Consider the following 26987-nt stretch of genomic DNA (forward strand, 5'->3'; position numbering starts at 1 on the left):
AGAAAACATCACCAGATCTACAGAAAAGCGCCCACAACTGTGAGTTCAGGAATGTTACAGATATACAGTCAAGATACAAAATTCACTTGTATTTCTGTGTACTAGCAGTGAACAACTGGAATTCTAATTTAAAAAAAAATCCAATTTATATTGCACCCCCAGAAATGGAAATATTTACGTTTAAATCTTACAAAATATTTGCAGGATCTTTTTGCTGAAGACTCCAAAACTCTTATGAAAGAAATCAAACAAGACCAAAAGAAAAGGACAGAAATACTATGAATTGAAAAACATGATGCCTTTTCAAGCTTTTGGAAGATCTATAGATTAACTCAGTTCCAGTTACAAGCCTAGCAAAATGTTTTGTAGATCTCAACACACAGTTCTAGTTGGCAAAGTACTTTTGAAAAAGAAGAGCAAAGTTGGAGACTCGCACAATAGAGAAATCTAGGTGATGGGTAGATGAGAACTCGCTGTACCATCTGGGCAATTCTTTTCTAAGTCTAACAGTTGCCAAGATGAAATGTTTAGAAAATCATGTCTAATTTATGAGGTTTATAATAAAATTTATGTCACTGCCTGTCCTGTTTCCCAGCCCAATTCCCACTCTTAAAATAGCCATTTGATATTTTACCTACATATTTCTAAATAAAATGCTTTTCTTGCCGTTTTTTGGGTCACTTTTAGATATCTGTAGACTTCTATAGAAGATTAAAACATGACTATGGCTTTTACTAGTACCTACGCCTCCATTTTTCAATATGGTTGTAATTTTTGTTTAAGGTTTTATGTATGCGTTTGAACACACAGTCACACATACACACATATGGGTGATTCTGTGACTGCTACTTGAGCTGAGCCATATAATGTACTATGATACTACTTCCTTTCTGGTAATCCTTGTCCACTTGTTTTTTCTGAGCTGCTCTTTGAGAGTTATTGTGATCACTTAGTTTTCTATGTACCTATCACGAATTTACTGCAGAGATTTCTTTTTTTTTTTTAATCCTCACCCAAGGACATTTTTCCATTTTTTGTTCAGATAGAGTGGGAGGGAAAGAGAGGAAGAGAGAGAGAGAGAGAAACATCGAGTGGCTGCCTCCCGCTTGACCCAACCAGGGCCGGGGACAAACTGCAACGGAGGTACATGCCCTTAGCGGGAACCGAACCCGGACCTCTCTGGACCGCAGGCAGACGCTCTAACCGCTGAGCCAAACCGGCCAGAACAACTGCAGAGATTTCTAAAAACGTCATCCTTCTCCCCAGCCCCGTCTGCACGTGAGGTGATCTTGTAGTCCCGGTGATTTTCCTTGATGACTCCACCCATGAACCCCTTTGCTGTTCTCCTGGGACTTGGCATCGGTGTGACCCTGGAGTCGCTTTGGTTTGGTTTGGCTTGTGTTTTTGTCCCAGAGACTTATCTGTGGCGTAAATCCTGTGTACCGGGAGGCTGTGAAAAGCTGATCGAAACTCTTCGCCTGCGAGGTACGTGGATACTGTGATATGATGGGGTGTCTGATGAGGGAGGGCCATGGGCCAGTATGTGTATATCTTCCTTTTCCTGAGCTGATACTGTCCCCAGAAAAGAACGCCCGGGGTGAGGGCTGTCCCGGGAGGTGTTCTCTGCATGTCTCACCATTGCTCCCCAAAACGCCCGTCTGATTTCACCCCGGCCTTGTTCCAGAGGAGAGTGGGCTGGCGGTCAAAGATTCCTCCTTTCACCCTGTTCCACACCCCAGTTTTAGACGTATCGCGTCCACCCATGTCTCTGTCTGGGAATCTGAGGAGGTCATTGGACACTTTCTATTGACTTTCTTCCCTAGACACTTAAATTCCAGCTTTTCTCTGCCCTTCTGCTCAGTGACCATTGACCCATCCTCTCCGCAGCCTCCAAGATGCCTTCACATTCAATCTGCCGTGGGCTCTTTCCGTGCCTTTCACTGCGTCACTAGCCGAGGGCGGGCCGCGCGGAGGGGCTTTTCGCTGTGTTGAACCGTAGTCGACTTCGTGGTCTTTCCCATGTAGGATGCTCTTCTGGGGGGCATTCGACAGCAGCACGGTTTCTGGGTTGGTCCCGTCGCCGCTCTGCCTCCCCTGTTCGCGTAGAAGGACTCGTGTACACGAACGAGAGGCCGTGTGTGCCGTGCGGGCTGGGCCGCCCTGTGCGGCCGTCCTGCGCTGTGGACGTCATCTCGTCGGTTGCTGTCAGTCGAATGAGAAGTCAAGGAAACGGTTCCTGTTTCAATTTGTCAAGGTTGCGGTTTTATGAGTGACGATTGTGAAGTGTCTGAAGTATCGTATTCGTTTGTAGTGGATGCTGAAATAGCTCGGCCCTCATTTTAGTAAACACGGTGTTTGATCCTCTGTATCCCTTCAACTAAATTTCTTGCTTTATTTAGCTTAATTATTTTTTTTCTATCACATATATTAAAGGAAATATGTTGGGTTAACTTTTTATTTTTAAGGTCACTTATAGCCTTTACTATTGTCCTACAGACTATATTCTTTCTATTTGAATACTAAGGTCACGATAAGTTTGGCTAGTGAAGGTACTAATGGGAAAAGTTAATACCTTTTACCATTTTTTATACATATATATATATATTTTTTTTAATCCTCAACCAAGGATATTTTTACATTTATCTTCAGAATGGGGGGAGGGGAGAAACATAGATTGGCTGCCACCCACATGACCCCAACTGGGGCTGGGGATTAACTACAACCAAGGCACGTGCCCTTGGCCAGAATCGAACCTGGAGCTCTTTGGTTCACAGGCCGATGCTCTAACCACTGAGCAAACCAGCCAGGGCCATAATATATTTCTGATTTGATTTTCTTAAAGTCAAATCTGTGTTTTTTGTTATCTCTGGACAGTATTCATTTCTGCGGCACCTAGATAAACGAAATATATTAATACACTTAGGAAAATTCTGTCGGTGATGCCTCATGGTTTTGTTTTCATAACATTTAGAGAGAGACAAACTCAGACAACATAAATTTTCTCCAAGAGGTTGTTTAAATTTAGTTGACATTTTAATGTGGATTATATCTGAACTTGGATGCCGCACGCATTTTTAAGGGTGGTTTCCTGGACTCCGTCACTGGTACAGTGTGTCTTTGACTGTCCTGTTGGTCACGTTGCCGCATGTCCAAAATGGACCTGGTTTCAAAACTCTTCACATTTCCTTGCCTGGGCTAACCCCGTGAACCTGTAGGGAGCCACACATCTGCTGGTGTGTCTCTGTCCACCCTGAGGTACCTCCACTGGTGTGAGGGAGACAGGCGGTGTTATTGAGTGTGTCAGCCACCAGAAAGAGCCGGGTGCAACCATGAATTTAGTGTTGAGTTACTAAATTTCTGATACTTCCTTTCATTGCATTTCTTAAGATAAGTCTTTTTTCTTTTCTTTCCTTTTTTTTTCTTTTCTTTTTGTAGGTTAGTAAAAGTCAGGGGTCACAGAAAAGCAGCGTAATGGACAAACTGCTCGTGAGCACACAGATCTGAGTGGAGGCAGCGGGTCCCTGAGAACACAGCCTGGCGCATTCCCTCTCGGGGACGCAGGTCTTCCCTGTGTGCCCCGTTCCCATGAAACCCTCTTGGGCCCCCGCCCCAGGAACCCTTTGTTTCCCCTCCTTTCTGGCCTATCTTCTGATTCTCCTGCCCCTCAGCACACAGGTAGAAACGGGGTCTCTGTTGTCCCTCACCAAAGGGATGTAAGCAACCCGTTTTCCTACCGCTTCTTCCCAAGCACCCTCAGCTCTGGCCAGAAAAGGGAGCCCGTGTAGCTCGTGGTACTCGGTCTGCGCTGGGGTGCCCTCCCCCTCCCACTCTGTCTGTGCCTGCTGAGCTGGTCCGCGTCCTCCAGGACACGGGGTGGCATCAGGTCCTCGGCGGCCCTTCTGCGAGCCCGGGACTGCGGCCGCGGCTTCCTCCTGTGGGTTCCCACAGCTCTGGACAGCCCTGGGCTGTGGCTGCCTCCGTGGCCCTGCGGAGTGTGAGTTCTGCTGGGCGTGGGCGAGTCTCCAGGCCCTAGCGTGGGCTCTTACTCGTGGTGGCAGATGACGGATAGTGAGCAGAAGGAAGGGGTGTTGAACAGATGAGCGTGTCTGTTGGGTCCAGGCCAGTGCTGGTCTGTCCCCTGCTCCCGTCTTCAGGCCTCCGCCACACCCCCTTTCTGAGAGACACATCTGTCTCGCGTTGGATAACCGCCAGCGGCCGTGTGTGAAAGGGGACCGTCTCAGACGCCTTCCCGTAGATGGCTCTACACTCTAGACACTGGGCAAGAGGAGGATCGGGCCTCGTTTCCGGTGATGCAGCAACAAGAACGCAAGCTTTACGCAGTGACTCGAGAGAGAACGGGTCCCCTGAGCGTAAGGAAGGACATGTAATGGTTTGGTCATTTCAGCTGTGAAATTCCGCTGGAGGTAGACACAGGCTCAGAGGGAGCTTGGTCTCAGGGCTGGGATGGCTCCAGGATCTCAGCCTTGTTGAATTGAAGGGAAACATTGTTTGCATCATTTAAAAGGGTGTGGCTTCAAGTGGCGAATGATGATGATGATGACAGCTTGTTCGTGAGATATTCTACTCTGAAATTCTGGGTAGGGCTCTGGCCGGTGTGGTACACTGGGCATCATCCCGTGTACCAAGGTCACCTGTTCTGTTCTGGGCTGGGCACATGCCCGGGTTGTGGGCTTCATCCCCAGGAGGCGGCCGGTTGATGTGTCTCTCCCTCCCCTCCCTCCCTCTCTCTCTCTCCCTGCCTTCTTCTCTCTCTCTCTCTCTAAAAAAATATTAAAAAATAAAAACACTGGATAGGACTTGGGACTTGCAAGTGTGTTATGGAGAACTTCTCCTGAAAACATTAGTAATAATGTTAGAGACAAAGTCACGCACCAAAGGATTACATTTTGAATGTAGGCTTATGGTCTGTCTTCTAACTTGTGGGGTTTGTTTGTTTTTAATCAATAAGATTGTGGAATCCTTACTAGCATTGTCTGTAATGACTCCTTAAATTGGAAACTTGGGATTTTTTTGAACAGTGTAGCACTTCCTATGTTTAGAATCGGGGTGTCCAGTATCTGCCTCACCAGGATGCTAACCCTGATTACTGGTCACCGTGAGCTGTCCCCTCACCAAGGACTTGTTAGGATGACACTGACGAGCCTGAAAGTTCCAAGGGAAGCCTGGTGTTCGGGGACGCGACCGCATCAGACTGTGGCGTGTGCTGTGTGCCGGGCTCCCACCTGCCCGGCTCTGCTCCGTCTGCTGCGTGGCTTGCTGTTCGCCAAGCGCCCGATAAACACTCACAGTGCCCTGCTTTCTGTCGTTGTAGGTGCTGTGGTCTTTGGAACTGGGTCACTGGATTTCTGAGGAGCCCTTCGAGCTTTGCGACTCCTTCCCTGCAGCTCCTGTGAGTCGCACGTTATTTCGTGATGGGAAACCCAACCTGGCGTTTTCGAGAAATCGTTACAAGCGTAGCTATAGACTCAGGTGTTCGTTATGTCAAGAGCACAACTAGGTGCACACTAAAGTTCTGTGCACAACTAAAGAGACCTTCACAGAACTTAACGCCTTTCCTCTGTTTATCGGTGAGAACAAATGCGAGAATGTTCTGCAAAAAGTTGTGAGGGATGCGGTCTCAAAAAAATGTAATTACAGAAGTCCTAGGGGCGGAGAAAAACAAAAACGAAAAAGAGTGGTTGTTGAGAAGATAGTATTGCATCTTGCTTGCTGCTGTAAAAGATAATGCCATCAGTGTCAGTAGAGATAGAACTGATAGGTATAAAAATTGTAGGCTGCCAGCATTATGATATGGAACTTTACGTTTTACTGTTTTTCCTAAACGCAGCTTCAACTTCACTGAATTTTAAGTATTTCAAGTGCTAATGGAAACGTTCCAAGTTCTGAATTTTTTTTTTTTTTGAAGATTGGAAATACTCTAGTAGGTAATTCTAGGTCCCTGGGAAGGAGAGGTTATGCAGAAGCTGGCATTCATTTTCAAAACTGTTATCTGGTGTGTGAAGGTTCCTTCATTGAAAAGATTATTACCTGAAAGATAAATGGTGGTTTTTATCTGCAGCCAGGCTTCACGTGTTTTTGGCTGTTTGAGTGTGAAATTGACCGCTGCCCTGAATCGCTGTGGTTTTCAAGGTGGTTGGGTTGTTTTGTTTTCGTTTTTAAGATTACTGCTTTGATTTCCTGTCCACTTTATAAATGTTTTCTTAAGGAGAGAAAAAATTTCTCTCAGCAAGACTCTTTGAAATACCACGTGAGGAATTAAAGCATAGAGTAAAAGCCCCTCCCCCTCTTTCCCGTCTTAGGAGAGCGTACGGCACCCCGAGTACCACAGTGTCGTTTGCCCTTGACCTTCATTGAACCTGCCTGCGTGGGCAAGCGATGCAGACAGAGTATGTCCTCAGCGGCCCCTCCGTCTGTCTGTGACGTGGCACTGAGACGCTGCAGGCACCTGCCCTTCCTTTTGACCAGAGCTCTTTGCTTATGGCCCCTCCCGCCGTCTGTCCCTCCGTCCGTCTGTCTGTCACGTGGCACTGAGACGCTGCAGGCACCGTTCCTTTCCACCAGTGCTCTTTGCTACGGCCCCGCCGTCTGTCCCTCCGTCTGTCTGTCTGTCACGTGGTACTAGGATGCTGCAGACACCTACCGTTCCTTTCCACCAGTGCTCTTTGCTTATATTTTTAACTCAGTGCGCAGCCGGTTCCTCTGTTTAGTGGGTGAAGGCTCCCACGTGCCGTGATGAGGTTCCTGTCTCAGTGTACACGCTCGCTGAGAGGCTACACAAGGGAGCAAGGCGCGCCTGACCGTGCGGTGAGGGGTGGGGACCATGCGGCAGTGTGGAGTGTGCTAAGTTGGGGGGGGGCTGCGGGGTCCAGTGAGCTGGGGAGGAGACACGGAACAAAGGACACGACGGGTGGGACAGTGTGGGTCCCAGCACCCCAGCCACCACGACGGAAGCAGGTGTCTGAGAAATGGCTCCAGGCCGTGGGCCCCCCACGGGTGTCCCCTCCCACCCAGGGAGCCCTGAGCCCTCTTCCACGCTCTCCGAGTAGTCCGCACACGATTACACGGTGAACACGGTGGATTTTGGTTTTGCGCTTTTTAAAAGTTTTTTGGTAGACATTTAAAAAAAAATCTTACTGATGCAATTTTTTTTCCCCTTAAATAACCTCAGGGGCGAGTCTAGCTCTGAAGCATAGCTTTGTGCCTGCTTCGGACTGGAGGGTTTTCTCAGCCCAGGCAAACCGTAGTCCTTGGAGTACAGGCTACTAGATGGGGGAAGAGACGGTGTCAGGAGAGTGAGGAAAAGGTAGCGGAGTCTCTGTGCCATGAAATTAAGTGTATCATTTCCGCATGAAAGATCAGAATTCTCCTTGTCACGAGGCACAGTCGGTGGTTTTGGGCCCCAGTTACAGAACTGTAAATATTATCATAAAAGCCAAACACAGTCTCTCACCTAATAAGTTATATTTAATTACTTAACATACCTTCATATTTAACAGTTAGGCAGCAAAAAAAAAAAAAAAATAGTACAATCTTTACATAAAGTAAAAGAATACATCCTGGAGGATCCCGGAAGTTTTCACCGTATAAACTTGAAATCTGTATCTGAGCATAAACGTAAAACTAAGCTGGCAACATCTGTGGAATATGCGGTTTTCAAACTGAGAATGTAAAGCACTTAAGAAGAGGAGCAAAAAGGCATTAACTCTGTTTTTCCTTCTCCGAAGAGTCAACTGCTAATAACCACTTCTCAGAAAATCCCTGAAGTATATATTCTATCCATATGGCTTAGAGAAGGTTTGCTTCCTTTTAATTAAGATAGCGATGCTGAATCGGGCCACATGGCCATGTACACGATCTATAAACAGTGCTCAGAAGAATGCAGTCCACGCCTATCTCTGCCCTATAGCCTCAGTGCTCTGTTTTCCAGTTATTTACTGATGAGCCCGCACCCGACATTCTCCGTGTGACCGGAGAGTCTGGGAATCGTCAGTCTTATTTGCGACCGCAGATTCGTCCTTGCTCCGCTGTGCTGCCAGGTCACGGGGAGGTTCTGGGCTGCGCTTCGGTTTGTCGGCGATGCAGGTGTCCGTGGCGGAGCCCGCGGGCACGCGTCCCTCCAGGGTGGCGGGGCGCGCGTGCGGCTGTGTCTTCCAGGGCTCTGGACGGAGCCCGTGAGTGCCGCCCCGTCCCCCGCCGTGCGGTACGTGCAGGCGTCTAGAAATCCACGGGTCGAATCATCATGGCCGTGGCCTTGAGCGAGTAGCCGGAGCCCTTCCAGTAGTACCACTTGATGCCGTTGAACTTGTTAGTGTTCTGCTTCTGTGGGTAGTACATTCCGTTCAGGTTGGAAGGACCACATGCATCAAACCACCAGCCTGTGAAAGTAGACAGAGGAATTAGGAGCTGGGTGACCCTACCGTCGCACGGTGAGTCAGGCGCGGAGCTGATGCACGCGCGCATTCCGTGCACGTCAGATCCCTGCGTGTCCCTGCGGCAGCGCGTGCTGGTTGGAGTTGCGAGGTGAGGCTGTGCACCCTTGCACTGCTGAACCACTGCTCCGGGGGGCGGGTGTTCGCCCCGCCCCCCTTCTGGGTGCTGTGTGCAAAGGCCGGCAGCCAGCGCCCTGCGCAGGAGGCCGCCGCCCACAGGCCGGATTTGACAAGCGCGGAGTAGGGGGGATGTGGAAAACCGGGGCCTGTGGGCAGCTCTCATCGGGGCTCCTTTCCAGCAACACAGTGAACTACTGATGCAGGCTCCCCTCCCCTACAAAGAGATTCTTTTTGTTTAAATTATAACCCAAGTTTTAAGTTCCTGGTGGAGCTAGCTAAAGGGACAGGAAGAAATTTAAAGCCACAGTGGTGGGCTCACCAAGGTGAAGCCAGGGGGTGTGTGCGCCTTCGCAGGGAAGGGCTGGGCCCGCATCTGCACCCCGTGGCTGGGCTCGGGGCTGGGGCTCAAAGCCCCAGAGACCACAGCAGGCCTGCGAACCTGGGTTTGCAGGGAGGGTGTGGCCTCCACCCCATGCACTGATCTGCGTGAATCCCAAAGGCCCTGTTGGAAGGACCCGGAGCACAAGGCGTTTACATAAACATGTCAGGACACAGCACAATCACCGCATTGTGGATATTTGCTAGGTAGTTAGACAAATAAGTGATGTGAGGGACCTCAGCCCCGCGGTCAGCTCAGGGACCGGTCGGGAGAGCGGCTTCAGTTGTATCTGGATGTTTTGTTTCTTGTGAGAATGCCCTGCTGCAGCCCTGATGTTGTGTTATGTTCCATTGCTTGCATGTTGGGCTGTGGTCATTACAACCAGGTGCCCAGATTCTTCCCTGATGGGAACAGCCTCAGGACTCGAGCGGATTCAGATTGATCTCAGCGTGATAAGATATTTGTGTTTCATTCGAATTCTTCAAAATACTCAGAATCATCACAGGATTAAAGATCTCTCCGTTCTGAGACTTACCTCCGGGATTTGCCGCCCGTCCATGCAGACATCTAGGCTGCTGGTCCGTGGCCGGGCCACGGGCTGGCCTCTGACCTTGGGGCCGGAACTGCCCTGATCCTGCCTCGGGGTGAGTTTCTTTCCATCTGCTCTCGGCCCTGAGTCTGGACTAGAGCAGCACTGCCCTTGGTTGCTCCCGCCCCTCTCCTGAGTCCACGGGTGCAGTGAGGAGCGGCAGGCGGGGTGGACACCTCTTCCCCTTTCCGTTGGCTTTAACAAGGGCCGACGTGGCAGGACGAGGGCCGCAGGCAGCTCGTACGTGTCGGCAGAGCAGCTGCCCTCGCTGGCGTCACCGGAATGACCGCGCTCCCAGGGAAGGGCCTGTGCTTCCCACTGCATGTCTGCGTAGGGATGGCCTGTCTAGGGGCTGCGGGGTGAGCGCTCCCATGCACACTCACTCGTCAGTATCCCTCTGAGAACACGGCATTACTGGAATGACCGCGCCTCCCAGGGAAGGGCCTGTGCTTCCCACTGCATGTCTGCGTAGGGATGGCCTGTCTAGGGGCTGCGGGGTGAGCGCTCCCATGCACACTCACTCGTCAGTATCCCTCTGAGAACACGGCATTACTGGGCCTCAGATTATTCTCACACACCCTTCCTTTGGGCTGGGGACAGCCCGCACTCGGTGGGCTGGGACCCTCACCGTGTGTGTGCAGCATGTGGGCCAGCTCCTCCCGAGGGGCCCGGTGCACAGCTCCCGGGGTCCGGCGTTTCGGGGCGTCCCCACCCTGGAGCCCTGCAGCTGAGCTCTTGGTGTTGTTTGAATCTCACAGTGTTTTTGGAATTAACTGGACAGCATTTGTCAGACTTCATGTTTCCCTCAGTTACTACTGATTATTCCAGTGAGTCGATGGTAAACTTAGAAAACGGAGAAGCTGTGTTTTAGTGGTGGGTTCCTACCTCTGAACCCTAGAATGCTTCTGAACAGGAATCGGGCCGTTTCGGTGGCCGTTCCAGCAGCCATCTGCTTGGAGGTAAATGTGTTTTCCTTTTTCTTAAAAAAAAAAGTCTGACATGGAAGGTAGGAAACAGGAAGACTGAAAATACAGGCCTGAAGTCAAACCGGCCGGTTCGTTTTCATTTGTGTCCCGAAAAGCAGGTGCTCCTCACTCTCCTTGTGTGTGTTGTTTGCTGTGTATGAATGAAATCTCTAACAACGGTGACTGCTGTTCCTTGCCTGGGCAGTCAGTTATCACGGGGACACGTTTCTGTGGCGGTGACCCTGTCACGCGTGTGGTTGCCATTTTGAATATTCAGCCTTTTTAATAAAGCAAAATGAGGTTAAGCCGTCTCTCTGGGTCTGCCACTCAGCGAGTATGGCCCCCAGAGAGCGCAGCGACCCCCCCCCCCCCCGCCGGGGCGGGTGCTGAGCAGACACAGCGGCCTGCGGACAGTCCTAGCTCAACAGTAGGAAAGAGCAAAAAACATCTCCATCCGGCGAGCATGTCTATTTCTGAAATTTGGACGTTGTCACCCAGCACAGGTCGAAGTCCACACAGCCAGCCCTCCGCTCTGCGGCGCACATCCTTGCCAACACAAATAGGAAAGAGAAAGCCATCCTACCTCCCGTGAGCATCTGTGAGCACTTGCAAATACATTTGTCCTTGTCTGCGTCCTTCGTGCTGAAATCATTTCCCGGTTGGCTTATGCTACTGATTTTGCCGGCTGTCCCTGTAAGTCCTTTAAGGTGAATCCTGCAAGCGTGCATAGGGGGAGGGAAAAGGACACGCGTTAGCTGGGCTGTCGGTGTACCCCCGTGGAAATTTTTATAAAGAACTGCATTCTACCGAAATGGGCTGGTCCGTGCGCCAAGGCGTACTCTGGACAGCGTGTTTTTGCACTGGTATAAACAGGAACCAACTTATCATCAAATCCTTAGGCAAAGAGGAATGTTTTCGTGAAACCTTCAACGCATATCACTTGCACAAGCATCAGCGGGGCTCCGGGCCCTTCCATCTATTTTCCTGTTGCTTTGAGATAAACAGGAAGGGGAGCTGCGCTGTGGGGCAGCCTCTCCGGGTCTGCAGGCATCACCCGGTAGGAGGGAGTCGCACGGCGACGGGACAGCCTCAAACACTGTTCTTTGCAGTGGGGCGGTGGGGGTGGGGAGGCCAGCGGGCAGCGAGGGGTGGTCATTGAACTTGGAGGAGAGATCTACGAACGGCCCGGCCGGCGTGGCTCCACGGAGGAGCGTCGTCCATGGACTGACAGGTCTCGGTTCGATTACTGGTCAGGCACAGGCCCGGTTTGTGGGCTCGATCCCCAGTAAGGGGTGTGCAGGAGGCAGCCAATTGTTTCTCTCTCCCTCCCTCTCTCTAAAAAATCAATAATAATAATAATAAAAAGAAATCTGCAGAACTGAGTTGAAAATAAGTCCCCGTGGCTGCTTTGCCTTGTGTCCGTGCAGCGTTGTAATGCAGCTGCCGGACACTGAGCCGGAGCAGGGTCCTGAAGGGGGACAGTGCGTGACAGCCCGTGCTGTCTGAAGACGGCAGGGGTCAGGCTCGTGCCAGCACCCGTGTGAGGGCGAGGAGCGAGCGGGCAGGAGGCACGTAAAGCCTGCTTCCAGGGGCAGGTTGGCCGTGTGGCTGAGGGCAGGGTTTCACGGGACCTGTGCGGCTGTGCAGACTTGGTAGGCGGAGTGTGGGAGCCCAGGGCTCCGAGGCTGCCCGTCCTGGGATCCGGCGTCGGAGGGGGTCCTATGCTCTGAGCCCCCAAACGGTGCCCTCTCTCTGACGCACCTCACATGTGCTAACCTGTACCTTGGGGGGAGCATAGTGACCAAGAGTTCAGGCTGGAACAAAGGTGGGGAAGAGGAGGGTCACCAGGACTGACCCACCAGGCGCTGCCAGGCACTCCTGGGCTGTGCGCGCTGACCTGTGAGGTACATGCTCCCGAGTCTCACACAAGGTGGTTGAGGTCCAGAGGGATCGCATCCCGAGTCGCATCCTGCTCAGGCGGAGCCAGGCTTAGCCCCCACGCCTCGTGGGGGTTCCACTTGGCAGACACCCTCGCAGGGTGGGAGTGGGGAGCACATCAGGTGGAAGTCCATACAGCGTTGGTCCTAAGGAACTTTTGTGCCGGTGACTTAGCTTTAAAATTGTTTCTAATGCTGTAGCTGCGGAGACTCGATCATTAGGCACTGACTGCATTTCCGAGTTTCAGCTTCTCCTGCTGTTGCACACACGCACGCCCCAGCCCCCGACGGCCCGCTGGGAGGCCAGGAGCAGGCGCACCGCTGGGCTTCAGCGCTGGTCTCTGCCCAGGCCCTGGGTTCGCACAGATAGCCCCCGGTGAACCCCTTCCCTGCTCGCCCGCGGTTCACTCTCCTGTCTCCTGAGCAGCTTGGGCTCCTGGAACCACTCCATCCCCCACGGGAAGCAGAGCAAGGGAGCGCCTACTTCTCAGTAGTCTGTTAGCCTAACGGCGTGCGTGGCCCATCCCCTTAAAGTTGCTTTCTTTTAAAATTTGATATTAAGACTAGATTCATCGTCAACATTGCTTTAATTGGGTATCAGTGAAGTCAAAGATAATGCTAACATTTAATCATTAAATCTCTGTCCGCAGAACTGGCGAGTGTTTGTGGAAAGTGAGCAGTTTTTAAAGTTTAATGTACCGATAGTTTTGACTTTTAGTTGAAAGAATTGTATCGTATTGGTGTATTTCTTAGTTGTCTAGCGTCCAGTAGCATCGCGTTAGAGAAGGTGACGCAGTTGCTGTGCACTTCTGAGTTTTACTCACATAATAGTTCTCTTATCACATGGGCATGTTTTATTAGGATAATAACTTTTTTTCAATGTAATAATAAAAAATAAATTGGCCCTGGCCGGTTTGGCTCAGCGGTTAGAGCATCGGTCTGCGGTCCAAAGAGACCCAGGTTCTGTTCCCGCTAAGGGCATGCACCTTGGTTGCAGTCTGTCCCTGGCCCTGGTCGGGTCGTGCGGGTGACGGCCACTCGATGTGTCCCTTTCACGTCCATGTCTGTCTCTTTCTCTCTCTCTCCCCCTCCCTCCCTCCCACTCTTTCTGAACAAAAAGTGGAAAAATGTCCTTGGGTGAGGGGAAAAAAAAAAGTACATTGGGTTAAACCAAGTACATTAAACTGAGGTTTAAAAAATGTGTGCTTTATAAAATGGCACATCCAGACATCGATTTACACTTCTAAAGGAAATGTCTGTTAAGAACCAACAGTGATTAAAATATTTTATAATGTCAGCATGTGAGGGTAATGACCCATTTTGTAAAATCTTATATAAACAGTCTAATCCTTAATTTTTGTGTTTCTTTTTTCTAAATTCCTCCGTTGTAGATTCCTAACTGTTGCCAGTTGGAAAAATATTTAGCTTGGAGGTAAAACAGTGACCAGCCACTCGTGTCTAAAAATTCCTTGAAGGCCCGACCTCTCTGGGGTTCACCGGGCGCCTGGGGGGGCCTGCGCACCTGTCTCGTCCCTCTGCGGCGTGGCCTCCCGAGGGGCCCCGCTCCTTCTGAATGAGCATCCACGGCCGTGTCTCTGACTTTCCACAGCTCAGGTCAGTGCAGTGTGGACGCGACTCATCTGTGCTCGGAAGGGGCTCCGCCGTGTGGCCCGCCCTTCACAGCAGACGCACCGGCACTGTGGCCCTCAGGCGGCTGTTCAGGCCACGGCCTGTCCGCCCGTCCCCTGTGCAGGGCACTGGGACTCCCTGGCCAGCCAGCTCCGGGACTGACATCGTCTTCTGCTGAGCAGAGGGTCCGAGCTGCGCCTCGGTGCAGTTTCGGTGGGACTGGAGGCTGGCGATGGCGGTTCCCTCCGAGGCTCCACGGCACCCTGGTTACGTCTGAGCTCGCCGTGGCATTTCCTGGGTGCTGCGTGGGCAGCACACACCAGTCTACTGGTGAGGCCCCTCAGGGCGTGCGGTGCCAGCTCCCTCTGCCCGGCATGGGCACGCGCGGCCCACAGGGCCTTCCCAGTGAGCGCCTCCCGGCGCACATTGTCTACTGGTGAGGCCCCTGAGGGCGTGTGGTGCCAGCTCCCTCTGCCCGGCATGGGCACGCGCGGGCCGCAGGGCCTTCCCAGTGAGCGCCTCCCGGCGCAGATCGTCAGGGCGCAGGCTTCGGACTGTGCTGCCCCGTCCCTGCTCCCAGGGCGTTTTAGAGCCAGAGGGTCCAGCCCAAGGCCACCCTGCTTTTCTCGGCCCACTCACGGTCGGCGCCACGGCTGGTGGACAGGGTAAATACGGGGGTGCTGTAGCAGACCGCAGAGGCGACCGCCAACCCACCCCTAACCTGCACACCGAATTCTGCCACGTCTGACCTTGGCAACTCACCCTGACTTTGGGGTGGGACAGAACAATGGGGGGTGTTTAAACTGCAGAAAGACAGGTTTAACTTTGAAGACCTTTTGGCATAAAATGGTGGAGTCGTAGGTGTACGCTTGCCAGGATGTGGTCCTGACCCTGCAGTGTAAGGACACAGCGCTCCGCGCTCCACCCGTGGTCCTGGAGCGCCCGCGGCCCGCCAGGCTGTGTCGTGGACACTCCGAGGGCACCGCAGACAGCAGCCGCGTGCTGTCCTCAGGAGGTGTCCCTCATGTCGCTGAAGCCAGTTAAACTTCAGAACCGGAGAAACTGGCCCGAAGGCAGCGAAGAATCTAAGAAACAAGAGGTCTGCCTACCGAGCTCCTGCCCCGGCGTCTCCCGCCCTGGGAGGAGCATCCGCGGGACCCTCGGCATTTCCAGGGACTCGGCCTCACCTGTAGTTGAGCTCCTCGCCGGAGAGGAAGAAGTGCTCGTACAGGGCCTGAGCCTCGTTGCCCTCCCAGTCTGTGAGGCGGATCCTCAGCACGTAGCGTTTCTGGTTGGTCACCTGCGAGACGAACTCGTTCCCCAGCCAGTGCTCGCCGGAGGGGTTCCCGAAGCCCTGCAGCGGAGCAGTGAGCGTCAGCCCCGCCCTGCGCCTTCCGCCGGGGTCTGTCGCTCCCCCGCCCAGCCTGCAGCCACAGTCGCACACTCAGCAGAGATTGCTTCCCGCCCTGGGAGAGCCCGGGCTCCTCCAGAGCCCAGCGGGACCGTGGGAGGTCGGCTGTGACAAACGAAGCTGTCCCAAGGAGGAAGTGGGTGTTGGAAGCGTCAGAACAGCTCGGGGAACTGCCAGCCGGAGCCTGCGTGCCCAGAGCCGGCGCCCGGACGCGTGAGGCCGGCAGCTCACCAGCGCCGGAGCCTGCCCTCCAAAGCAGCCCGGGCCCCCCGCCCTTGCCTTGCTGTGTGGTTGGCATGACAGTGCCGGGTTGTTTCTTTAACAGCAGGACTGACACCCCCGTTCAAAGGACCCCTTGGTTCAAGAAAGAACTCTCCTAAGCCACTGGTTCGTTGGGATTCGTGGTAAAAGTTCTGCAGGTCTAGGAAAGTTATTTTGCACAAAGAAAATTACTTGCAGATGACTTAATGAATATTCATACCACTTTATATTCCGTCCAAGTCCTCTGGAAATCAACGCTGCCATCTTCACGCCGCTGAAAGATGGTCCACCCCCCTCCGGCAGTTTCCATGTCGCAGTAAGCCTGCCAACGAGAAGAGCACAGTGACCGCGTGTGCGGAGGGGGCCCGGGCTCCCTGCTCGGGGTGAAGGTTGAGGTGAAGGCAGATCCCACAACAACATGTGCTCTTGGGGCTCTGGGGGGATAAATCTTTGTGGTCTTCTAAGAAACAGATGGTTTTAGATACATTGAAAACCATGAATTTAAACTGGTGGAAAGAAACAGTAATACAACACAATCTGGTGGTGAAAATGGACTTTCTTGTCATCTGTTTTACGCTAAAGGCCTGTCACCCAGCAGCCGACTCCACGACGGCTGCTCCTTAGAGAGTCGTGTGAAATGAGACCTTGGGAGGCCGGCCCCGCCCTGCAGCTCCGCCTGTGGAAACGCTCCATGACCGCTGCCCGGCCTATCGGCGCAACAGGGGTCCCCTTGCCAGGCAGGGTTCCCAAGACCCCTGTCCCCGGGTGTGTCGTGGGGCCAAGTCAGAATTGCCAGCCCATCCCTCAGTGCACGGGGCCCGAGGGACCACGTGCCCACTGTGACCTGCGCATGGCCTGGCCGTCTGCCCCACGGGCACGCGCCAGGGTCTCTGCACTTTGCCCACTGCCTGTGGCATGTCCCCTCCCGGCGCTTGGTGTCTGCGTTCGGGCTGGCTCGGCGGGCTCACACTTTGCCCAGAACACGGACTCCTGGGCTAAGACAGCTCTGTTCCAGCTCGGCTGGAGGTTTTCTGTGAAACTCAAACCCCGAAAATGAGATTACACAAATAGTTTTAAATAATGAGATTATAGTAGAACGAGAACGTTCTCCGGAAAGGGAAGATGAATTTCCCTGCAGCATACCAGGCGGGGAAGGTCCCGGACCAGTGAGGACAGCCCCTGCTCTGGCGGTTTCCACGGGCAGAGTGAGTTCAGGCATCCGCGTGAGGCCGGAGAGCCGGGGCCAGACCCTCTTCCACTGTGGGCTCGCCCGCTGCCTGTGCTTTTCTCTGCCTCCCTCCCAGTCTCCCCCACAGGGCAGCTCGGCCCCGATCGCTGTCCCTGAGGCCCCTCGTGTTGGGAAAGACGTTCCACTAACAAGAAAATCACGTTTATTAAGGATAAAACGCATTTCCCGTTTTAAGCTAATCAGACATATAACACCGATCTGCCCAAGGGAACCCCGTGGCGCACCGTGCTCGGTCACCGTGGCGCACACTCTGCTGGGCGCCGGGCGAAGCCCACGCACGTGTCCTCTGATCGCAGGGCTCCTCTGCGAAGATGCGGTGACCCTGCCCTTTGGGAGCATGACCGTCGTCCAGCTGTTGGGTAGGACGTAGGCTCTGAACGCGCCGTCTCTAGTTCCTAGCTATGCAGCATCTTCCTGCTACACTCCGCTTCCGGAAACAGAAACGTGCCCCTTTGTCAACAGGCCAGAAGCCCCTCCACACAGTTCCAGGTTGAAGTCGGCTCACAAATGATCCTCCTCCCACCGGCCCGTGGTCCCCCAAATGGCCAGTGCTGCTCACATTCATCAGTATGCCTTTGAAAACCCCACTTGGTTCACGAAGCTGTGTGTGTGCAGAGCCGTTAATTCCCGGAATCCTGAACGGCATTCCCGTGGGCGGACAGAGTCGACGCGGTTCTCAGTGAGCCTGTCCTTGTTCCAAGAATGCGTGGTGGTCCTTTGATGTCAGTCATTGTTCCGAAGTTACGGATGCTAAGTCGGGGAACCGGCTCATCTTGTTGGGAAATCAGAGTCGGGGCTCTGGGGTGGCTGAGGGTCACTGCAGGTGCATGAGCGGCTGCAGCCATGTATAATTCTCTAACTCTCCATCGTTAGACCGTCTCCTCACTGTGGCTCCAGATTTACACACAAGAGCGGAGAGCTCATGAAAACCAATGTTTTTATGGCTGACTGGGTCGGGAAACTCAGAGAGAGCTGTCCGCGTGGCCAGAGGGCACTGGGTGGAAAGACAAAGCAGATGCTGTCAGGAGGGGGGCGGGAGCCCTGAGAATGCCCAGGACCTCGTGCCAGGGCCAGCAGCCCGAGGGCAGTGGCACTGTGACCAGGCACCATCGCATGGCCCAGGCCCGGGGGGCTTGCTCTGAATCTTGACGCGTCTCGGCAAGTAATGCCCGACTTCAAGGCCGCGCCCCAGCTCTGAGGCCAGCAGACACCAACACGAAGATAAGCGTCAGGAGACAGGTGTCCCGTGAACCCGGGAAGGAAACGCTCGTGTCTCCGACCAGCACACACACGAGGGCTTCCCTTACTTGCCATCCTTCAGTGTCTGTCTATGCGGAACAACCCAACGAGGTTTGCAAAACTCAAGTTGAAGTATTTGGGCCTTTCGGAGAGGCCCGAGGACCTCCTGAACGCTCATTTCTTGAATTGGCTGCAGCAGGGCAAAAGGGGTGCCCTGCACGCCGAGCTGTGGTCTCCTGGGGTCTGCGGGCACGCGCAGTGGTCACGACTCCCGCTCCTGGGCGGATGGTGGGTGCCAAGTCCCACCTGGGGCTGCACCTCCACGGTGACCTCGAATCACTCTTTAAGATGGGGTGGGGGTCGGGTACATGACAGATCAGGAGTCTGAGGGCTCACGTAGCGTGAGTGACTTACTCTGAGGCACCAGTTGGCAGAGCCAGAATTTAAACCCAAACCCATGCGATTTCCTCGTCCCAGATCAGATTGTGAATGATGGGGTCTTAAGTCTGGAAGGGAATCTAAGGAACTTAATCTGGACCATTCGTTCAGAGATAAGGAAATCGAGGCTTGAAAGATTGTTGCTCCCTGCCGTGTGCGTGAGTTACCGCAGATGTTTACACGGACGTGGGTCGTAATGTTTCCAGCTGCGACCAGAGACCCATGCCGTCCCGGAGTCCTGTGTCCCCCTCATGCTGCGGGTGTGTCATGTGCCGGTCGGGCTGGTCTCGGGAGCCCAGCAGCAGCCGTGTGGCCATTGTCCTCCTGGGCTTGTGTCAGTGGTGGTCACTTCTGGTCTGTCCCCTCCTCCGACCACTCTGTCTGTCCCCTCATCTCTGTGCCAGAGGAGCCCAGCCTCTGGTCACAGGCCGCAGCACCCCAAGGACTGCCGTGGAAGGCAGGGTGCAGAGGGGTTGAGAGGCTGAGCTTAGGTCTGCTCATCACCGTCTCGTCCGCACAGCGCGTTTGGGGTTTCTCTCCCCCGCTGCTTCTAGGGACATGAGCTGATGTCAGGGTTGGTTTAAAGCAGCCTGAATGAATTAGAGAGCTTTCTTTGGAAAGTATTATCTTCAGGAACACATTGTTTGTCTTTTGAATTCATAATCAAGGTGGATGTTGCTCTTTCAAACCCCATGTCTTCAAGCCTGTCATGCTTATCCTTTGAAAGTTTCCCTTTAGTACTGTGCTGAGGATGACACCGAGTCCAGGAGAGAACACTGCCCCGGGTCTCTGAGGTTTCCGCTGTGATACAGTATCCAGTGCCTTTCCCGTAAGCTTAGATTCTCTGTAGCTGCTTTTACAGTTAGATGCAAACATGTTTATCTGCATTTATTATCCACAGTCCTCCCACGTGTGTATAACTGATTCTCATAGTATTATCCCAGCCCATCAGACCTCTAGGAAAGCCACATTGAGTATTCCCAGTACTGAGTCCAGAACCAGTGCGCCAAGTCGGGCTCTCGCGCCCCCTGACGGCAGGCTCTGCTGGGCTTGCCGGTCACCCTGCACGGTCGGGGGTGGGGCCGCACCAGAGTGAACGCCTGTCCTGGTGAAGACAACGCACTGCTCTGTGGCACTGTGCTGACCTGCCCGCCCACAGCAGCCTGGCAAGAGGGGCCTCCCCCTGAGGCCTTGGGGCGTGGCCTGTGTGCTCCCGGGGGTCCCAGACCCTCCAGCAGGTCCACAAGGCTGACGCGGTTTCCATAGTAAAACCAAGACCTTGCAGGTCTTTCCCGCTGAGTTGGCGTTTGCACCGATGGCGCACAAGCACAAGTGCGTGAACCTGCCCGTGCCCGGCGTGGGTCAGACCGCCGCAGGCGCCCTGGGGGAGCCGGCCTCACCTCGGGTGTCCCCAAGGCAGTGTGATTTCGCTCCAGCTGCGCCGCGCCGCGTGTGCCTAGGCTGATCGTGTGCTGGAAGGAGGTGTGACCGCTCGCGCAGTGAGGACCGCGCAGCTGGTGAGCCCTTCCTGGGGGTGCAGTACCACCGTTACTTGAAGTAACGACTGAAAGACCAACTGTGGTTATTCAGGCTCTTGGTATTGGAAGGTATTTTCTTTCAACATAACGGGGAGCGTCACACTTCAGGGGAGACAGCTGACTGCACACGGCCAAGCCCACGGCCAGGGGAGTGTGGGGGCTGGACGAGCCAGGGCGTCAGCGTCGCGTGCTGAGCGATGGGCACAGACAGGGCTTGGACCTGCAGCCCGCTGTCCCTGTGAGTGACGCCTGGCCGGATCCGGGCTGTGGGGACCACTCGCAGCCGGGAGTGAGACCTGGAAGGGGCACCTCACCTTGATCTCCTGGGTGGAGTTGGGGAATGTCAGCGTGTAGACCCCGCTGGTGGTCAGGCCTGCCTTGAACGCCTCCGCGCAGTCTCTGAAGATGACCGGTTCGTCCTTGGCGGCGGGGGTGCTCTTAGCTGCTGTGAGAAACAGAAGAGCGTTTACATGGAGTCCCTGGGAAGAGAGGAGGCGGGGTTTCAAGCTGCACTCACTTGGGAAGGTTTATAGCATTTGAATTCTTGTAGTAATTGAAAAGGACATGCAGTGTTTTACCAAAAAAGTTCCTCTTCCAGCCTGTTTTGTATTGATCTGCACCCCCTTCTGTCAGCCGCCACGTGTACGGCAGCACTTCAGCCGCCACTGTGCCAACCCTTCCATCTGCGCAGGACCAGATACAGTCCCGCAGGAGGACAGGCGGCCACGCCCACTGACAGCGTCCCCCAGCAGTGCTGCGCGGCCCTAGGCCGGCTCCCGCCCGGGCGGGCTCGTGCTTTCCCTTCTTTTCATACCTCCGAGGCCACGTCTTTATGTGTGTCCTCAGACTATTGGGTTAAGACATTCACTGTCCTTTGGATTTTTAGCCACTGTCCCATAAGAGTTTGTGGGAAAGGGGGACCTAACGTGGATGTATCTGTGCCTTAGAAGTTCTTCATCTACGTCTAAAAATTCCAAGACTATGAAATTCTTTCCAGTTTCAACATTCAGACTTTCCAATCCCTTTTGCCACATTAAAATAAAAAGTGTGTGCATGTGTGTGTGTGTGCATGTATGTATGTGTGTGCATGTGTGTGTGCATGTGTATGTGTGCGTGCCTGTATTGCGTGCACGCACGTGCGTGTATGTGTGTGTGTGCCTGTATGTGCATGCGTGCGTGTGTGTGCACATGTGTGCACGTGCGTGCGCATATGTATGTGTGCGCGTGTTCTCGCAGGTGTTTCCTGGCATTGCATTGGAGAGCTCTACCATGCACAGGTATCTGCGGCTGGTGTGGGCATCACAGGTGGACGGGGGACGGGGCCTCTTCTGCCCTCCGTCTGCTCCCTTGTGCAGCTGGGATCCAAGCCACATAATTCTCTGCGTTGGCCGACCCAAGCTCACACCTCACACTGCCTTGGTCCCCCCCAGACAATGTTAAATGAGTGTCTGTTCCTTTTCTGTGAAAGTGACAAAAATGCACTTTTCCTAAACTATATGCGTTTGCGACTGTTGGAGGACACAGGTGGCGAACTGCCCACCTGGTGTGAAACCGGCCGCCGAGCACCCCAGTGGCGCCGCCAGTTTTGCGTGTCCTTGTTGAAGTGGAAACCTTGTTTAAGTGCTTCTGTTAAAACTGGGGTAACTGCACGACTCGAGGGGAGTATGAGAACGTGTTAGTTATCAGTGACAAGTATCTCAGCATGATTCACATGTAAATGTATCTGTGTTGAAGAGTACATATTTGAGAGGACATTAGGAGATAAACCATAGCAGGAACTAGACCCCATTTGTTTAAGAAAAAACTTAAAAATGCACGATGACTGTGTGTCACATCTCTAATGAACGACGAGATGCAGCCCTTCCGTGGGGGATGAGCCAGCGCCGCGAGGGCAGGACACACGTGAGGACGTGGTGGAGGGGCCAGCGTCACGCCAGTCACTCAGGTGTCATCGTCTCATTTGGTCTGCACACACCCTCTGGGTCCAGGCTTGCTCTCCCACTTAGGACATCACCTCTCCCGGCCTCATATGTCCAGTTAAGGATGGAATGAACTCCGATAGGCTCTTTGATGCCCATAAATCAAAAGTATGATCGGGCTGTTTTGCTTCACAATAATTAATTTGTATAAATATATCCCCCCTTCCTTCCATGTTCTCCTTTTCACTTGGTTCTACGTCAAGACCCTGTAACGTGTTGAGGTCATGCACGTGCGAGAACGAGGGCCTTTCCCTGAAGGATGAGGACTTTGTGTGCCTGAGAGTTCCTCCGCCTGCAGGCCGCTGAGCCTGAGCCGGGGCGGTGCGGGCCCCACTCACAGCCGGGCGCGGACATCAGGGTCAGCAGGCTGTGCACGGTCTCCATCAGGTCGCGCTGCTGCTCCTGCAGGGCCGAGGTGTTCACGGCCGCCGTCTCGAGCTGCCGCTCCAGCTCGCCGATGACGGAGCTCTGCTTGGACACGAGCCCCTGCAGCCGCTCCTTCTCCTCTCTCATGGACTGGAGCTGGGCCGTGTGCTTGTCCTCCATGTCGCGCACCTTCTTCTCCAGGAAGCTGGTGAGGGAGAGGTCAGTTAGCGAGGTGTGCTGAGGACCCCTGGGCCCCGCGCCCGGCTCGTCACCTCCTGCAGGCGTCTATAGGGCAGTGCAGACGGGGCCGCAGCCCTCGGGGCCTCGCGCTCGCTCCCGAGCCTGGACCGTAGCTGTGACATGAAGTGACACGAGGTGACACAGCTACAGCTACAGGGAGGAAGGCCCTGGTGAGAACAGGTGGTCAGGTCACCACATGGGGCATTTGGAGACCCTGCTTCACTGCAGAGGCACGTGGATGGGGGTGGGGGGTGCCCTGGTGAGAACAGGAGGTTGGGGTCACCACATGGGACATTTGGAGACCCCGCTTCACTGCAGAGGCACGTGGACGGGGGGGGGGGCGCCCTGGTGAGAACAGGAGGTCGGGGTTACCACATGGGGCATTTGGAGACCCTACTTCACTGCAGAGGCATGTGGACAAGGGGGGCGCCCTGGGCATTGGAGCTCATGTGGGCAGTGGGAAGAGCCCAGGCTGAGCACCTGGCCCCTCACGTGACCACCTGCGGTACTTGGGCAGGCTGGCCACTCTCTGGATCTCAGTGAGTAGCCGCTACGGAAATAAATCTGTCTTAAACGAAGGCACTAGATTGGATGGTCTCCGAGGCCCCTCTGCTTCACGTACTCTAACTCTGCTCTGCCTTTTTGGGGCAGTAACGTTTTCTCAGTCTCCACCCCCGTGAGCAGCTTGACTCCCCACGGAACTGACCACGCACTGAAGGTTGTAACTGTAAGCATTAACCTTCAGTGTGGTCAGTGTGACTAGAAACGCGATTGCAGCTCGTATGTGCACCCCAGCCCGGGGCCGTCGTAAGTCGGAGTGAGACACTGTCAGCGCCGGAGTCAATGCGCCCTGCGTCCCCGGGGCGCGGTCATTTGCATCGGTGCGCCCTGCGTTCCCCGAATGTGGTCGTTCGCATTAGGCATCAGCTTGACCACGTCCGCTTTCCACTGTCCTTTCCTAATGTTTTTCTTGCTCTCAAGCTAACTTACTGTTTCCCATTTGTACGTCACTTTCATTCCTTTAAAAACCAAGATGACTGACCCTAAGCAGGAGAAGGGTAACCTGAAAATAAATGCATAAAGCGTTTGCTTTCTACCTAAAACTGCTGGTAGGATCTCAGCGTCCAGGCACGATGCCTCGGACACACTCCTGCAGCGCCTGAACAGTGGACATAAATCACGCAGGGCGTTTCTGCCCCTTGTCTGCCTGCCTGCAGAACCGTGTCGCCTTCCGTGGCCTTAAATGTTCTGTGAAAGACACGGTGGCTGTGGTCCAGGGCGTGAAGGAGCAGGAAAGCGCTCAGGAGCAGATCTTCCCTCCAGAACCTGAGCCCGTCTCTCCCGGAGCTCTGCCACTGTCGCTGGAGAGGGTTCATCGTCAGGGCAAGAGTTAGGCCCGATCTCGGGTCATCGCGGGCCAGAGGGGCTCTGAGCGCACCGGCCTCGGTGAAGACAGAGCCTTCAGGACCTCGGGGGTCTCAGGTCGTCTTCCAGGGCCGCCTTGAGCGAGAGGCAGACCGGGACCCGGGACTGGCTTGTGACATCAGTTTCGGTCGTCGCCACTGGCATCTTCTTAATGAGAGAAAATGATATACAGCTGACCCTCGAACAGCACCGGTTTGCACTGTGGGTCCTCTGGCACGTGGATTTTTCAACAACTACCTGTACTGGGTTCTGTCCAAGGTTGTGGAGGAGGCTGACTACATGCACTGACGTATGTCATTGTATGCAGGGGACTTGAATCCGCAGGTTTTGGATCCATGAGGGTTTCTAGAACTAATCCCCTGTGACTCCAGAGGGTAGTTAAGTTTTGGGGGAGTCAAAAATTATATATGGATTTTACCCCCCAAGTTGTTCGAAGGTCCAGTGTGAACAGGATGAAGCAGGTGAGAACAGTGTAAATTCGCAGCAGGAACTTGATCCGTCGCACAGACACCGTGGTGCACGGTGAGGGGCGCTAGGAGCAGATGGGCAGGAGGGGGACCTGCCTCGTGGAAAGGTTTGCTCGTCAGCATCTTACTTGATTTCCTGATGCAAGATGATAGATTTGATCATCACCGTAAAAGCTGGGCTTGGGTAGAGCTGGAATTTAATTGACGTCGTCCGTGGTCAGGTGCGAGGTGTGGGGAATGGTCTGTGCAGCAGAAATGCCCAGGCTGACTAGTGTTTCTCTTCTGAGTGTCCATCACCTGTCTTCCGAAGGGACAGCGTTAAGGGCTGATGAGATGGACAGCCCACAGGACCTTGCTGCCTCAGCTGGGGAGTTTGAGAGTCCTAGTGGCGATTTTAAGAAAAATGTTGACCCTGGTAAATACTTCACTTGAAACTTTTCCTTAGAGAGAGCAGTTGTACTTCGGGGGAACCCCAAAGCTGATTTGAAATGATGCCTGTCACGGGCAGAACATTCACACGTTTGCGACGTTCTTGCAAGTGCAGTCTCAGCTGAGTCAGAATTCAAGGCACTGGAAACACAGAGGGCCAGACTTCCTGCGGCACAGTTTTCTTATCTTCATTTATTTACGGTTGGTGGTGGAAAAGAAAAGCTCACTGTGGTCCTTTTGTTGCATATTTATGACTAAAGAGCACGTGATCCTGCGGCCGTCCCCGCAGGTGGAGGCCTGTCTCGGGCGGTGTTGTGGGAAGGGGGCTGCTGGAGGCTGTGCCCCCCGTACCTGGGCCACCGCAGGTCACTCAGGCCCTTCTGGGGCCGCTCCAGTCAGACCCCCGGCCAGGTGTGGAGCCAGTCACCTGAAGTTCCAGTTTGTTGGATACGTTTGACAAGGGGGTTTTATGGAGAAAATGTGATGTTCACGTTTTATTTCGTACCAAACTGGATTAGAACAGTGGGCCAGAGCCTGACGGGTCACTGTGAGTTAAACGGGGGGAATGTGGAGCCTTTGTGTGGACAAGACGTGAGACTTGCAGAAGCAAGAGTGATCAGAAAGCGCAGCCCCCCCCCCCCGGGGGTGGGGTCCCTCGTTTGCGTGCGGTGCAGCTTTCACACAGAGGAATTCCACCACGTGCGGGGACCCCGTGTCAGCGCAGCTCAGCCGGGCAGGTCCGTCTGTCACAGCAGCAGGACGGACAGCGTGCCTGAGCTCGGGGTGAGCTCCCCTTCAGGTCAAGGGCAACAGACTTGGCAAGTCTCTGCAAACGTGGTATCTGGGCAACATAGCGATGCCCTGAGCGGGACTGTCCGCCCTGCAGCATAAGTTAGAGCGAAGGAAGGCGCAGGGCTCGGTGCAGGGTGTGCTCCCCCAGCTGGCCCGCCCTGCCACAGTCCCAACGCGTTTCCTTTGAAATGGACTTGCTCGCCCTGGCCGGTTGCTCAGTGGTTAGAACGTTGGCCCACGGACCAAAGAGTCACAGGTTCAGTTCCGGTCCAGGGCACATGCCCGGGTTGTGGTTCAGTCCCCGGCCCTGGTCGGGTCGTGTGGGAGGCAGCCAGTCGGTGTGTCGCTCACATCCACGTCTCTCTCTGTTTCTGTCTCCCTCCCTCCCACTCTATCAGAAGATAAATGGAAAAATATCCTCAGGAGAGGATATTTTTAAAAAACTGACTTGCTCTTTCAAATTTAAATTAATGAGTTAAACTTGGTACCCCAAAAAACAGAAGGAATTGTTTCAGCTTAGTTCTGGATTAACAGGCAAGATTGCATATTAGACGGTTTATCGTCATTTTGGGTTAAGAACAAAGAATTACTGACTCGTAATTAATTCATTGTGAGGTAGAAGGGGAAGGGTATTGTCGGACTCCGGTCACTGTCACTTTGGTCAGAGACGCGAAGGTAGCACCAGGCATGTGGTACAGTCGTCCTCGTCACCCCCGGCAGGAAGAGAAATCTCCGTAATCTTTGTTTTTGTGTTGGTTTTCTTGGGATTTTTTATATTTTTATATTTAAATACTAATATAATCATAGCTAATCTTTATGTTTTAGGAGTAAATATCACATCATGAGACCCGCTTTGGTTTACAATGTAAGTGTGGTCAGAGCGGAAACGCGCCGGCCAGCTTCACTCTGTCCACCGTGGTGGCGGCAGGTTCCCAGTACGGGGGCAGAGTTTGGAGGATTGCGGAACAGGGTCCTCAAGGGCCAGAGAGTGAAGGGCAGAATGGGGAGCGTTAGCGGGTGCGCACTGCTTCAGCACCCCCAAACCCTTGCCCAGCCCTCCCGCACAGAGGCTCTGATCCTGGTG

The 26987-nt window shown here is 53.8% G+C and overlaps 2 protein-coding genes across 7 annotated transcripts in view; one reads left to right on the forward strand and one right to left on the reverse strand.

The window, feature by feature from the left end:
* Positions 1-26987, forward strand: part of MCPH1 (microcephalin 1) — a 178691-nt gene that overhangs the window by 67618 nt on the left and 84086 nt on the right. For 2 of the 5 annotated variants that reach the window (XM_036249619.1, XM_036249620.1), the window contains exon 11: positions 5333-5410. In XM_036249619.1, the coding sequence (XP_036105512.1) occupies positions 5333-5410 (78 nt within the window). Of the gene's footprint in view, positions 1-1413; positions 1486-5332; positions 5411-6320; positions 6410-11006; positions 11158-26987 lie in introns of those variants that run through there. The other 3 variants (XM_036249621.1, XM_036249622.1, XM_036249623.1) reach the window with 3 other exon arrangements.
* ANGPT2 (angiopoietin 2) overlaps positions 8236-26987 on the reverse strand; it is a 52173-nt gene continuing 33421 nt past the window's right edge. Inside the window, exons 4-9 of one of the 2 annotated variants that reach the window (XM_036249626.1) lie at positions 22523-22755; positions 20520-20647; positions 15962-16063; positions 15257-15423; positions 11087-11217; positions 8236-8396 (exon numbers count right to left, since the gene is read on the reverse strand). In XM_036249626.1, the coding sequence (XP_036105519.1) occupies positions 8236-8396; positions 11087-11217; positions 15257-15423; positions 15962-16063; positions 20520-20647; positions 22523-22755 (922 nt within the window). Of the gene's footprint in view, positions 8397-11086; positions 11218-15256; positions 15424-15961; positions 16064-20519; positions 20651-22522; positions 22756-26987 lie in introns of both variants that reach the window. The other variant, XM_036249625.1, reaches the window with a different exon arrangement.

This window comes from Molossus molossus, unplaced genomic scaffold (genome assembly GCF_014108415.1).
Source record: "Molossus molossus isolate mMolMol1 unplaced genomic scaffold, mMolMol1.p scaffold_m16_p_9, whole genome shotgun sequence".
Lineage (NCBI taxonomy): Eukaryota > Metazoa > Chordata > Mammalia > Chiroptera > Molossidae > Molossus > Molossus molossus.